This window comes from Columba livia, chromosome 1, assembly GCF_036013475.1.
Source record: "Columba livia isolate bColLiv1 breed racing homer chromosome 1, bColLiv1.pat.W.v2, whole genome shotgun sequence".
NCBI lineage: Eukaryota > Metazoa > Chordata > Aves > Columbiformes > Columbidae > Columba > Columba livia.
Window position 1 is genome coordinate 93,569,235 of NC_088602.1, and position 13,411 is coordinate 93,582,645.

Consider the following 13,411-nt stretch of genomic DNA (forward strand, 5'->3'; position numbering starts at 1 on the left):
GCACCCTTTCCTGCCAGAAACCCTTTTCCGGGCCGGGGCCACCCCGGCAAACTCCCACCGCGTTTAAGCGACATAGGAAACACTCGCTTTGTATCGGCAGCTCTTTTGGCCTCGCTCCAGTCCAGTGAGTGAAAATGTGCGTTATTTAATGGCTGGGCAGGAGCAGCTCGGCTGAGTCTATTGCATCCATATGTTTACAGGACGTATACTGCACGTTTGCAAATCTCTCGAAAGACAAGTTAATGGGAGTTAGTCCTTCATCTGAACGTAAGGTTTTTATTCGTTTCGTTTCCACCTTCAAAGCGATCTGCTGGTGGATTAAACGATAAAATCATCGGCTTTAAAATAAGCTTACACGAATGCCAGGCTGATCCACCAAACGCATTTATGTTTGATGCGAGTTCGCAATTGTAACTCCAATTTACAATTTCAAAGGGAACAAATCTGGGGAAGTGACTTTTTTAGTCTAGGTTTGGAAAGAACCTCAAAGAAACTGATCTGGGGGATGCTGTGAAATCGTACCTGGCCAGCTGTGATGGACAGGACGGAGTAGATTGCCAGGCACGGGTGCGACAGAGACAGTTCGTTCTTGAAGAGCATCTTTGTGAGTGGCACAAAGAGTAAATCTGCTTTGTCCTTCAGAAAGTTAGGGCTCGTTTCAGGGTAGTTTTTACACCACTATGTTTAACTAAAGGAGAAGTCTCTCTCTCCCATGTATCGAGAGTTGAAATTAGTAAATCGAAATAAGGACATGCCGCTCAGCACCAGGTCTGACTCTGTTGTTTGCATTTGTTATGGTCTCGGGAAAGAGACTGCAGGATGTCTCTGCGATCCTCAAACTTCCCGCCCCAGCGAAAGCAGCGTTTAAAAAAAAAAAAAATTTTTTTTTTTTTTCGAAGGGTCCCTGGAAGTTTAGGGGTCTTCTTTAAACTGCGAATTGGGAAACGGCGGTAGAAAAGTGAGGCTTTTCGTTTTCTTTTCAAAGCAAATTTCCCAACGCATGGCTAAACACTCCTCTCGGCGAAGGGAAGGTGTCCTTCCCATACCCACAAGAAAGCGTAGCCGCACACCGTGCGCTTCTGAGGCGCGGTTTGGAGGGACCTGCTGGGGCAGCCGGAGCGACTGACACGGGGCACGCAGACAGACGCCTCCTCTTGGGACTGACCTTGGGCGCTGCTACTGCTTCGCGCCGGCGGAAAGGAGGCGTTGGGGCCGGCCGAGGTCCCCGGGGTGCCTTGCCTGGAGCTGAGAGCCGCAGGCTTATTTGTGCTTGCCCGGCGGGAGCGGAGAGGCTTCGCTGACACCGGGGCACCAGAAAGAGGCGAAACTCGGGGAAAGCACCTCGGGCAGCCGTGCTTCGCCACGAGTTTTCTTCGCCGCCTCCTTTTCCTCCAGTAGGAGATCTTGTCCACCCCAAAGGACGCCCCAAGGGCGGGGAGAAAGGCTCGCATCGTTTCTAGACCAGTGCTACCTGCGGACACTCGGCCGAAGGGTGCGCGGATCCAGGAGAGAGTCAGGCGGGACGTTTGGAGGCATGCTCCACAGCCGCAGCTTAGGGCAGGGCTTTCCGCCTGGGTACTAACTTCTCCCTCCCGCAACGGAGTCGAGAGGGACTCCTGGTGCAGCGGCCTTTGCCCCTGCCAGTGTGCGGGCCGGCAGCACCAAGCATCTCCGCATTTCACCCGCCACCGACCCTTCTGCAGCGTCTCTAGGCTGCAGGGAAGCACGGGCAGTGAAGCACCCTTAAGACTCCGTGGCCTTGTAGAATCTGTGCTGTGGCCCCGAGGGCTTAAGTCTTCTTTTCTCTCCTTTGTCTCCAAAAAGGAGGCACTAAATGCTTGCGGTCCCGTCCTCCTTCCCTCCGCACTCCCTGTCTAGGCGGTCCTGGGGGCAATGGCACGCTGCAGAGCCTGCCATCAGGGTATTGGACAGGAGCTTCCATCTCCTCGACTGGCACGGGTAGTGGTCTCGGCTTCACCGGGGAGGTGCTGCACGCCTTCTTTGCATGGCGTAAACGAAAAACAAACAAGCAAGCAAACGCCAGACCAGACCTCCCTCAATAACCTTTCGCTGTCACAAAAGCAGTGCCGGGCACACGGGCTGCCCCCAGCCCGCCGGGCAACGCTAAGGCGAAGCAGCGGGGCTGGGTCGGGCCTGTCGGGTTAGAGGGGGCCGGAGCCCAGCCGGGGCCGCGCTGGCTGAGTGCAGGAACTTAGGGGGGAAGCTGTGCAATCACGCCGGCAAATTTCTCTGTCCCTTCCGTGAGCTGGTGAAGAGGCCGTCGGGGCACTTTGCCCCCGATTGAGTTCCCACCCTCTTTAACCTCCTCAGCGCACTCCCCAGCAGGGACCCGCCTTGGCCAGCGTGAGGGTCGTCAGGACCGGCACCCCGCGCAAGCCACGCACCCACGCAGGGACGGAGGGCAGAGAGACGCTGGCGGGGGGGCGCGCGGGTCCGGCCCGCGGCCGGGTGTTGTGGGCCGTCCCGCTGAACCTCCGGCACAGAAGACAGGCGAGTGTTTCGCAGCTCCTTGTGCCTTCCGTTTGTGAACACCTCGCTGGGAACCAAATGCCCTGTGCTGTGCTTGGCGAAGCTGCAGGCAGGCCGGGTGCTCCGCGCCTGCCTCTAAGGCGGCTAGTCCCTCGGGTTCTCAGTGTGTGGCCAGTCTTCCTCGCCCCGGTCGTGGCGAAAGGGGGAACGGGCACGGTGCTACTGGCAGGAAGGTACTGGCATGGCCGGCGAGGGGAAGCCGGTTGCGGCAGGCGCCTCCCCGAGGCGCGCTGTAGAGCAGGAGGCTCCTCGGGAAAGGAGGAAGGGGTTCGCGGGGGTGCCCTCACCGGGACCTCCAGAAGAGAGCAATTCCCTTCCCCCGTGTGTTTCAGAATTCAGCCTTTCCCACCTCCCGAGCCCCCACGCCGCGGCCTGGACCGCTGCCCGCGGGAGAAGCGGGGGGAGTAGGCGGGTTGCGAACAGCTCCTGTCCCGCCGGGGAGACAGGGCGGGTCGGGCTCCGCTTCCCTCTCTAACCAGCTCCTTGGTTCCCTTGCAGGTCTGGGCGACGCCTGGGGACAGCCGAGCAGGATAGGTCCCTTGGATAACGTGGCCAAGGAGCTCGGATCCCATTTGCTTCAGGTAGTGGACGCCTTCCTCCTCTCGTACGCGCTCCGCATCGCAAGTCTAGTGTTGCGCTGCGATCAGCCTCCCAGCTCCCAACTCTCCTCCTCCAACTCTTCTTCCTCCTCTTCTCTGCACCGCGGGAAGAGCCTGGGTGAAGCCTTCTTTTTACTCCCGAGACTCACACCGTCTGGGAGGGACGCAACACGGAGACACCAACCACTTCATTTTTTTTTTCTTTTCACCTTTGATATTAGTAGAAATAACAGGCACTAGTCTGCTCTCCGTGCATACAAAGCGTCTCCCATCCGTAAAAGCCATAATCAGACGCCCCAGAGCTGCTGGGGATGTGCCGCAGGGCAGCCCCTCGACGAGCGGCAACGGGGAGCGCGTTTAGGCTGGAAAGGTGCCGGAACATCGGAGATGGTCCTTCTCCGGCGGTGACTCGAGAGGGGAAACCTGTAAGGGAGCGCAGGGCTGCCGAGGCGGGGGCTGGACAGCTGGGTTAGATATCCCGGGGGCGTTAGCACCTGAAAATACCGTTGTTCACAATCCCGTTGATCTGCTCTGGAATTCCGCTGAATTTCACCCCCGCCTAGGTTAGCGTAGGAATTCGTAGCTGGGGCGTGTGTGGCAGTCGGAGAAACAACAACAATCAAAAAAAACCACCCAAAAACAAACAAACAAAAACCCAAAACCAACCAACCAAAAAACCACAAAAAAAAAAAAAACAACAAAAAACAAAAAACAAAAAAACCCGTTTAGCATCATGTTTTTTATATGTGAACTTAATACAGCAAGGGTTTTTCTTCCCCGGTTTTAAAGACCTAGTAAACCGTAATCGTTTAACGGCCGTTTTTACTGTGGGAGGTTAATTCCTGGTCACAGAGCTGGAGCTGTTTTAGCTGTTCACTTGGGCTGGGGATAAAAACCTCGACAAAAAACTCTCTTCGGGGTCTGTGGCCGCTCCCTCCCGCTGAGTCGCCGGGAGGGCTCGCCCACCTTCGTTCCCCGCCAGCCGGTGGCGTTTTGGGCGAGACCCGGCCTCTGGCCCCCGGCGTCCCCCCACGCCCCCCCTCAGGTAGCTGCAGTTCCCCTGGGCTCAAGCAAAGCCGCCCACCCGAATGGAGGTGAAGAGGCGGCGATGGTGGGCCAGCTGGGAGAGCTGTGCGAGGTCGCACGACGGTGGAAATGCCGCGCAGTTACTTCTTGGTTGCTGCAGCCCTGCAAAGTGTCACCAGTTCTCCTGAAGTAAAAAGAGAGCGTGCTTGCGGCACAGCGGTTTGAAACATGCGTTACTGACCACATATAGGAAATGGGAATTGATGAGGTTCAAAAATTATCTCATGTCGAGGTAATTCTAGCCTTGGAAATTTGGTTATAAGTAACTGATGTCCTATCAGCTGTTTCAGAATCACTAGTCTACCTAGAAAATATGTATCTAGTTATATCATAAAAATAATTGCTGCTGCACTTGCTTCTCCTCCCGGTTAGCTATTTCCCATTTTGTCTGGCATTAAATGAACTTAAGTAACATTATATGCTAATCACCTGTAATACTCATTTTATAGGCCAGTTATTTCTGAATCTTAAAGTGCTTAACATTTTAATAAATCCCCGTTTACTGTAAAATTTTTAAGGCTTCTTCGACTGAAACCTTACATGTGAAGTTTCAGCTTCAATATGCATTTCTGTACAGGAATGTCAGAGACCTACTGCACCACATAATGCAGTAGTGGAAGCAATGACATAGTTTTACTTACGATACTGGGTAGAGCAATTGCAAGATGCCAGTGTTTGAAAGCAAGGTCGCTTAGGGTGTAATAATTCATTTCTCATTATAATACTTCTACAAAATTTCATGTATGTTCCACAAAAGAAAAAAAAGTCACAGCAAAGAGTAATCTGGTTTCAATTACATGCTGTAGAATCATTAGTAGGCCAGAGAATAATTTGGAATATTTTCTTATTGGGGCAGCATCCTAAGAGCATGAAGAATACAGGATTTTATTGCTTCTCTCCTCGTTCAGTAACTTAGAAGATGAATTGAAATAGCTGCTTGTTTTATCTGTGTACTGTAAAAATTATTTTCCTCTTTCAAATATATTTTCCAATGAAGTTCATGTGTATGTGTTGATCAAAGCTTCCTAAATTGGTTAGAGATAATGGATACTTTTTGAAGGAGGATATCAGATATGTTTGAAAAAATGCCTCAAATTGGACACTGAAGAATCCAGGTATTCTCCAACTGATAGTTTGTGTGTCCAAATTGTGGTCAGATTGGCCTATGCTGTACCATTTGCATATATTTTTTTCCCCGTATTAATTATGTGTGACTAAAATTAAACTTCAGTTTTTACTCATGCAAGCAATATTTACCTTCCAGTCCCTATCAATAAGAATTTGTAGTACTGGATCTCAAGTTTGCGTTGCATCTTACCATCAGTGGAGATTCACAAACTGTAGAGATATAGCTTAATGAGCATAACCAACTCTCTTCAAGTGTGATAAAATTTCGAATGTGGATGTTTTTTTTACTTTCTTTTTCTAAGTTCACATAGGTACATAGCAGACAACCCTCTATTTAGAAAGACATTATTAAAAATATAGTCAAAGAAATTTAAAGCATTGCTTACAGTATCATTAAATATATTGCAAATAGCAGTAAGCTGTGTCTGCCAATTATACCGTAAAAAATGGCTTGCGTGGTACTAGACTTTCCCGTAAGTACCACATAGCTTGGGATTTGTACTAAGTACTAAAATAACCAGAATCAACAGGAGAATGTTAACTTAAAGTGAAGCAGTAAAGCTAGCATCTGTAGGGGGAATGAACTTAATTTCACAATGTGTGCATGTGTTATAGGGTTCGTAGGAATAGCATCAGATAAAGGTTTCTGTTCTTTAAATTTTGCTGCTACTCGCTGCTCTTAAAGTTGGATAGAATTCTTCCTCCAAAAGATTTCAAATTTTTTATCACTGTAGGTGGTTTAAACAGAGGGCTTGCTTTTTACCCTACTTACTTCTCTTTTTCAGACGTTGGATGGCTTTGTTTTTGTGGTAGCATCAGATGGCAAAATAATGTACATCTCAGAAACAGCATCAGTACATCTTGGCTTATCTCAGGTATGAGCGATTTATTCTGCCCATCTGTTAAACACAAATGCTCGATTTAGAACCTAACACTGATATCCTGCCATGTATACAATGTCACTATTTTTTAGGGGTATTTGAAGCTTTGAAATTTGTTTTCTGACAAATGGCCTTACTTAAATATTCAAGTTTCCTTTACTTACAACCACATCATGACTGTCGTTGTATCTTTTCTTGTTCATTGTATTTTACTCCTCATTACCTTTAAGAAGGGTAATAAATAATATGATATTGCAAATTGCAGATATATACAGAGCTTGAAACTCAAACCTATTGCCTGTGTGGTAATTCTATACGTCTGAAATAAAGTTTAGAATTCAAGTCTATATGTTTTAGATTGTGTAAGATATTGAGACTTGCTATGAAATGGAGAGGAAATCTGATGTGGAACATGAGTTTTATGGCAAATGTGCTTTAGGAAAAAAAAGAAAAGGGGGGCAGATTTATGAGTGTTCACATGGAATTCAGGGTAGTTTTTCCTGAGTTTTTCCAGCTCAGTGGTCTTTTCAGTAAAGCGTTTTATATGGTTGTGATAGAACTCATAAAATTCAGTTTACTACTGTTCTGCACAAGAAGCATAAGGGGGTTTTATTGTGTGGGGGTTTTTTTTCTTTTTTTTTTTCTTAGAAGGACATTTCTAATTTTTTGCCTTCTTGGGATAAGCACAAGGGCAAATAGCCTGAATTTATTGCAGAGCACGAGTTTGAATACCTTTGTGTGTAAATGTATTACATAAATTCTGTGGTAGCACCTGACCTAAAGCTTGGTGAAGTCCAATAGAAAAACTCCTGATTAATTTAACTGGGCCCTAGATGAGACTTAAAAGAAACAGAATTGTTTCTTCAAAACCAGTTGCACCTCAAACACCTCTCAGATTTAGATAAACTGAAATAAAGACTTAAGAGCAAACGGAGGGAGAATGAGGAGATGAAGGTGACAGAGCACAGGATGGTCTGAAAATGTCTGGGGAATATGGCCTGTGGTTATTCCAATAAACAGAGAAAGGACTGAGTTGTGGAGGTTATATATCTGTTTTAATTTTGGTAGTAAGGGATACTTTTAACTGAAAAACTGTGAAGTACTTTGTATGTGTGCTTATGCTAGTGATATTAGAATGAGTAGCTGTGAGAACAAATGCAATTCCAAATAGCTAGAAAAATCAAGTATGTAATCTCATAAGCATCACTTCCAAATCCAAGAGCAACTACAATTCTAGTCTTGTAATCTCTTTTAGAAAAAGTAATTTTGAGAATCAATATTCCGTGTGGTTACTTTTTCCTGCCAACTTTTAAAAACGTGTCCAGGGAACATTCTCACTTCCAGCAGTTTGTTCAGTTGAGTCTGTTACAGTACAGTACTAGTTGTTTCATAACATTTAATGCATGTTCAAATTACTTTAAATATTGCTTTGTTTTAGAATAAACTTTACTAGAGAATGGCTGTATTTTCTACCCTGAATTGACAGCCTTATCAAAAGTTTTTCTTGCCCTAATGTTTTGAAAAGTCCACCACGATGCTGACTGCTTAAATAGATTCATTTAGCCAGTACAATTATTCCGAAGCACTGAGTCCCACTTGTCCTTGCTGAAGTAGAGTCTCATTGTCCTGCACTGCTTGCTGTTTGATAAGCACTAACTGATTTTCCAGGTTTTGTCCAGAAATCGTTTATTTATTTTCTTTCTTTTTGGGGAATATCAAGTCATTTGGTGTTGTAGGTCTCAGTGTTATCCAATCATCTGGTGAAATGAGAGAACTATGGAGCTGGTAGGGCACTAAATTGACTTTGTCACATTCAAGGAGAGAGGACTGAGAGTGTCATACAGGCTTTAGTCATATTTAGCCTTCATGCCCTTACAGCCATCTGCACAGACTGAATTCCATGTGCATTGCACATGTAAATATCTAGAAACCCTTAGTGCAAGAGGTACTGAGGAAAAGTAGAGGATTTGGTCATATCGCTTGTTGAAGTCAGTTTGATAACTAAAATCACAAATATTTCACTTCAGCAGAGGTTTGTAAATGAATGGGCTGTATCCCTGAACTCTCCAAAAAACTATAGATCAGAGAGGACAGAGCAGTGTGAAAATTAAAGGCATGTTTTAGATTCTCAAAATACTACCTGCGACAGAAGTTTCACAGTGCTTATTATTTTTATTTATAAATACAAAACCCCAGATGAACAAGGCATGGATATTTTTTCCCCCTTTCCTCATGCTATTTTATAATCTAATCTGTTATTCCTTTTTATCAATGTTGTATTTTTTAAGCAATAATTTTACTTTAAGTAGTACTAGCACTAATGCTAGGCTACTCCTATGTACTATGACATTAATACATTAACACTAGGATATTCCTGTAAGCTTCCCAGGGCCCTAAATGAGTTCTTGTTCCTACTTCTCTGGAAATCACTGGGAGTTTTGCCACTGGCATCAATAAGAATGAGATTGGTCTGTAGAAGCAAATTCTGCAATCCTCCCTCACCAAGTCATAATCCTAGACTATATTTTCACCAAGTGCTCTTACAGAGCTCCAGCCAATACAAGCTGAGACCAGAGTGATGATTATTCTAGAAAATATGTTAGACTGTGTATAGAAAGGCCTTTTTATTAAATAATTTGACAATTAACTAGTCCACACATCAATTTCCTGTTAAAGTGCAATTTATTTAAAAATATATATTTAAACTAAGCAAAAAGTTCATTTAAAGATATTTTGCAAGGTATTCTTGGAGACCTACTACAGTAGCCTTTATCTTCTAGTTGATCATCAATTCACTTTGGCAGAAAGAAATTTGAGCTTTTGAATAACCCTTCACTGGCTGGTGCAGTTAAGCTAGTTTAAAAGTTAAAAATAATATTAAGGATTTTTTTTCAGCACTAATTCACTCACCTCTGTCTGCAGCATCAGAAAATCAGAAACAATATTTCTAAAAGGCTACATCTTCATTTGTGAACCTATCACTTAATGTGTGGCTTTGGATTTCTGCCTTTGCTCTCAACTGTAACCGTAAATATTGTAAATACTGATGGTTAAGACCCTCTCCTCCATCTAATTTCAATTGGCCTCAGACCAGTGTTGAACTGACTTGTACTAGCTGAGAGAGCCAATTCCTTGCCTCTTTTTTCCTGTGGATAACAAATAGGTTCAAATTCCCCAAAGATTTTTTTCCCCTTAGAGTCCAAAGACATGGAATGGAGAGGAAAATCCTCTTAGGAAACAATAGTGAAAGTTTTTTTTTTTCATTTTGAAAGTCTGGATCATATTCCAGCCATTTTCCAGGTCCATGAGGGAGCCAATCTTATCTTTGACTTCTGATAAGTCTTGAAATATTTAACCACAAACATCTGAAAATTTCCAAGAGTTTATTTTACTTTCATCAAATAAGTATATGAAAAGCGAAATATGTAATTATTTGCCTTAGAATCTATCTACTTAGTCCTCTGTGTTTATTATGAATCGTTTCTTGGCAGGAAAGAAATGTGCAGCTGAGTTACACATAAAAAACCTCTTAGTAGGAAACAGTGATGTTTGGTAGTAAGCAGGTATTTACAGATATTAAAAAGCTGCATCGAGGAAGCTGGTTTAATAAGCCTGAGGCATGGGATTTTAGAAAGTTTATGAACTGAACCATATAATTTATTTTTTTAAGTTTTCAGTGTTTCATTGTATGCTCTAAATGGCATGCACACACTATGCATAGCAGGAGACTGTGGTCAGTTTCAAAATTGTGTATACATATTTTGGTTATTTGACTCTTACATAGCCCCCATGTCTTTGCTGACGGCTTTATGTTTCCACTTGTATTTTTACAGTCAATTTTGGTTTCAGTGTTGTATGTTCACCTCCCACTGATTTTGCTGGGGTTGCAAATGCATACATCAGAGTAGAAAATATTCTTATGTCTATAACGAGAAAAACTAGTCATTAGTTTGACAAAGCACTTTAGTTTTGAATTTTAGACATAAGCCCTGGGATACAAACACCTTGGGTCCAGTCCTGTGAATTCTGTGAACAAATGTGTATTTCTGTGAGCAGTCCTTTTGAAATAGGTAGTGACTTTTGGAAAAGCAAGAGATGCCCATGAGTTGTACTCCAGAAGAGAGCAGATGCATGTTGATGTGGTTACAACTACACCAGGCAACAGCAGAGATATGACAGGATCTTTTGGATTACTACAGCTGATGTTGCTAGTTTTGTTTTTGTAGCTAGTTTGTTTTTGTTGCTAGTATTGTTTTTGTAAGAAAGTCTTTATATTGAAGGAAGAGATTATTTGCACATAGCCACCCAGGAATGATTTTTTTTTGGAAGCTGTATTATCTGATACAATTGTCTTAATTTCAAAGGCAAAATATACTTTACAGCAAAGTCACTATTAGCCCAAGATAAAATAACAAGAACAAGGTCATAAGTGGTACTCCAGTACTCCTTTTGGTTTGAACAATGACCACAGCTGTGCATTTTTGCAATGATAATTTTTTTTGTGTTCTGGTTTACTAACCATATAGGCCAATTAAATGCCCATCACTATAATAATTACTAGATTTAAAAAAAAATGGGTTTATATGTCTGTAGGTGATTATGATGTTTATGGAGATAGCTATGGACTTTTACATAATGTTTTTCCCCATGTAATTAAAAACAGACAGAAGCATTGAGAAGCATGACTCATAGTGGGATTGTATATTCTCCTTCCTCCTCCAGCACTAAAGCCTGAACATGGGGTGTTACTATAACAAGTGCCCACCTGTTACAATCCTGAAAAGGAACAGCCTGTGAGTTTTAAGGAGAACTTTTAGAGAAAATTATATAAAAGAAGCAATGTAGATAATTTTCTTTCCCTTCCCCTCCCCCTTTCCCTTTCCTTTTCCCTTTCCTTTCTTTCACCCTTGTCCTCTTTCTCTCCCTTTCCTTTCTTCCTCTCTTTTTTCAGCTCCTTCTCTCTGCCTTTCTTTCTCTCTTTCTTTTTGTCCATCTCCCCTTTCCTTTTCTTCCTCTTACTTTCTCTGTCTTTTTTTTTCTTAGTGAAATTTTATTCTGGTTACATATATCAAATAAGTGTTTTTGTCTTTGCAGGGAGGGGTTGTAAAAAGAAGCAGTGGGGAATAGATGGCTAGAAAAAAAGTTAATTTGCATAGTCTTGGGAAGAGACATTCCATGAATAATGCAGAAAATGCAATGATGAGAAACATTTTTGGAAAAAGATGGCTTTGTGAGGCAGACAACTTCATTTATTCCAAAGAAAAGGCAACTCACACATCTTAGCAAATTAGTAGGATTGGCTCAGAATAATAGGTTAAATTACTTCACCTCTCAGCTGTCTCTGATCTTGGGGGCCCAAGGCACATCAGGCCACAGTGAACAATTGGGCAGCCTGACACTAATTTAAAACACAAGCTCAAAGAATTGGTTCACTTCTTAAATCAATTACTGCATCTATCCGGAGACTTTTGCTGGTGAGTTTTATACATGGCAAACAGAGTAAGCAAAAAGGACATACGGTGCACACCATTCTTTTTTTTCTTGAGCAACCGTTATTATGGGTACAACAGTGGGAAAGACAGAAATACATTCCTGTGTGAGCAAAGTTCAAGTGAGAAGAGGGAATACACAGGCATTTGGGATAGATCTAGTCTTTACCATGCGTACTTACTTAAAGCAGAGACAGCTCAATCCAGTGCCCATGAAAATCTATGGAAGTCTGCTTTCTGAATTCTCTGGCTACTGTTCTGAGCCCTTCGCGTTACTGTGCATTGAGCGTGGTGGATCGTCTTTGAAATTCCTTACACAAAGGAATTGTGTAAGTCTAGTGGTTTGGCTCTGAAGGCTCAGTGAGCAGCTGAATGCAGGCGACAGTTTCTGGGAACCCACAGAATTATCTATCTATCTATCTATCGATCTATCTATCTATCTATCTATCTCTATCTATCTATCTATCTATCTATCTATCTATCTATCTATCTATCTATCTATCTATCTATTTTGATATCTGTCTTCTTGGGAAACACTAATACAGCTGACAGAGATATCCCATTTTGTGGCAATCTAGCATTTCTACAGCTGCTCCAGTTTATCTCTCCATTTGCCAGCTCTCTCTAAAAGCAGCTCTTCTCTATCTGGATCATCACCAGGAATTCCCACAGAAGTCCCTATAATATTAGTTACTGCTGAAGAAGGAATCAATTCAGTTTATTTGGTATAATTTGGAGCACAGTTTTGATACGTTCAGCTTAGGTTTTAAAAATGATGTGTAGTTACCCAGATGCAGTGTTACTTAAGGGCACTTTTGTAATAGGAAAAAAAAGCAGCCAACTGCACTGCTTCATGTGTTACATGTCTCTTCACAGGTGGAGCTTACTGGTAATAGCATTTATGAGTACATACATCCTTCTGATCACGATGAGATGACAGCTGTTCTTACTGCTCACCAGCCTCTTCATCCTCACCTCTTACAAGGTACTTGTGCAATCTGTGATCAAACTACCACAGAAAAACTGAAAAAAGTAACAACCCTAGACTGAAATGTGATGAGTTCGTATTTATCTGATATGAAGCTATGTACGTGAATGGAGGAGGAGCACGAACTTGAAACTGTGATCCAGGATCTTGGTTTATTACAGTAAAGGGAATAAGGTATCCTAGCTTAGATAATACTTTTCATGCCATGGAGTCCATGCAGTTTTAAACAGGTTTTTAGATTTTGCCCAGTGGCCATTTAATCTCATTTGTTTTGTCATTACTGCTGAGGTTGCAGGAATGTTGCAATGGTCTAGCTGTGCATAGCTGCCGCTATGCAGTCTTAGCAGACAAAAACCCCCCCAAAAAACAAAAAATAATACATTAAGCAATTGGGAAATAGAAGGACACTTGTAATGTTTTAAAAACAATTGTTAAATTTGAAGCTTGGACAAAAAGCTGGACTTAATACCTTCGGCTGCAGAAAAAGAAAAAAAATTGGGTTTGTAAATGACCTAGATTTTGAAACTTTCATTAAAAAAGGTGGTCTCTCCAGGAAATTAATGTCCACTTGACTTGGTACTGGGTCACTGATTGACCAAGATCTCCACACATCCTGTTCAGGTGTTGCAGATGATGCACCCCGATGTACCCATACGCATGATGCAAAACTAGATGAAGTGTCAGGGAAGA

General features: G+C 43.1%; 1 protein-coding gene across 1 annotated transcript in view; it reads left to right on the plus strand.

Annotated features, from left to right (window-relative positions):
* SIM2 (SIM bHLH transcription factor 2) overlaps positions 1–13,411 on the plus strand; it is a 63,378-nt gene that overhangs the window by 5,880 nt on the left and 44,087 nt on the right. The window contains exons 2-4 of the mRNA XM_005511363.3: positions 3,049–3,131; positions 6,149–6,238; positions 12,610–12,718. Coding sequence (XP_005511420.2) covers positions 3,049–3,131; positions 6,149–6,238; positions 12,610–12,718 — 282 coding nt within the window. The remainder of the gene's footprint in view (positions 1–3,048; positions 3,132–6,148; positions 6,239–12,609; positions 12,719–13,411) is intronic.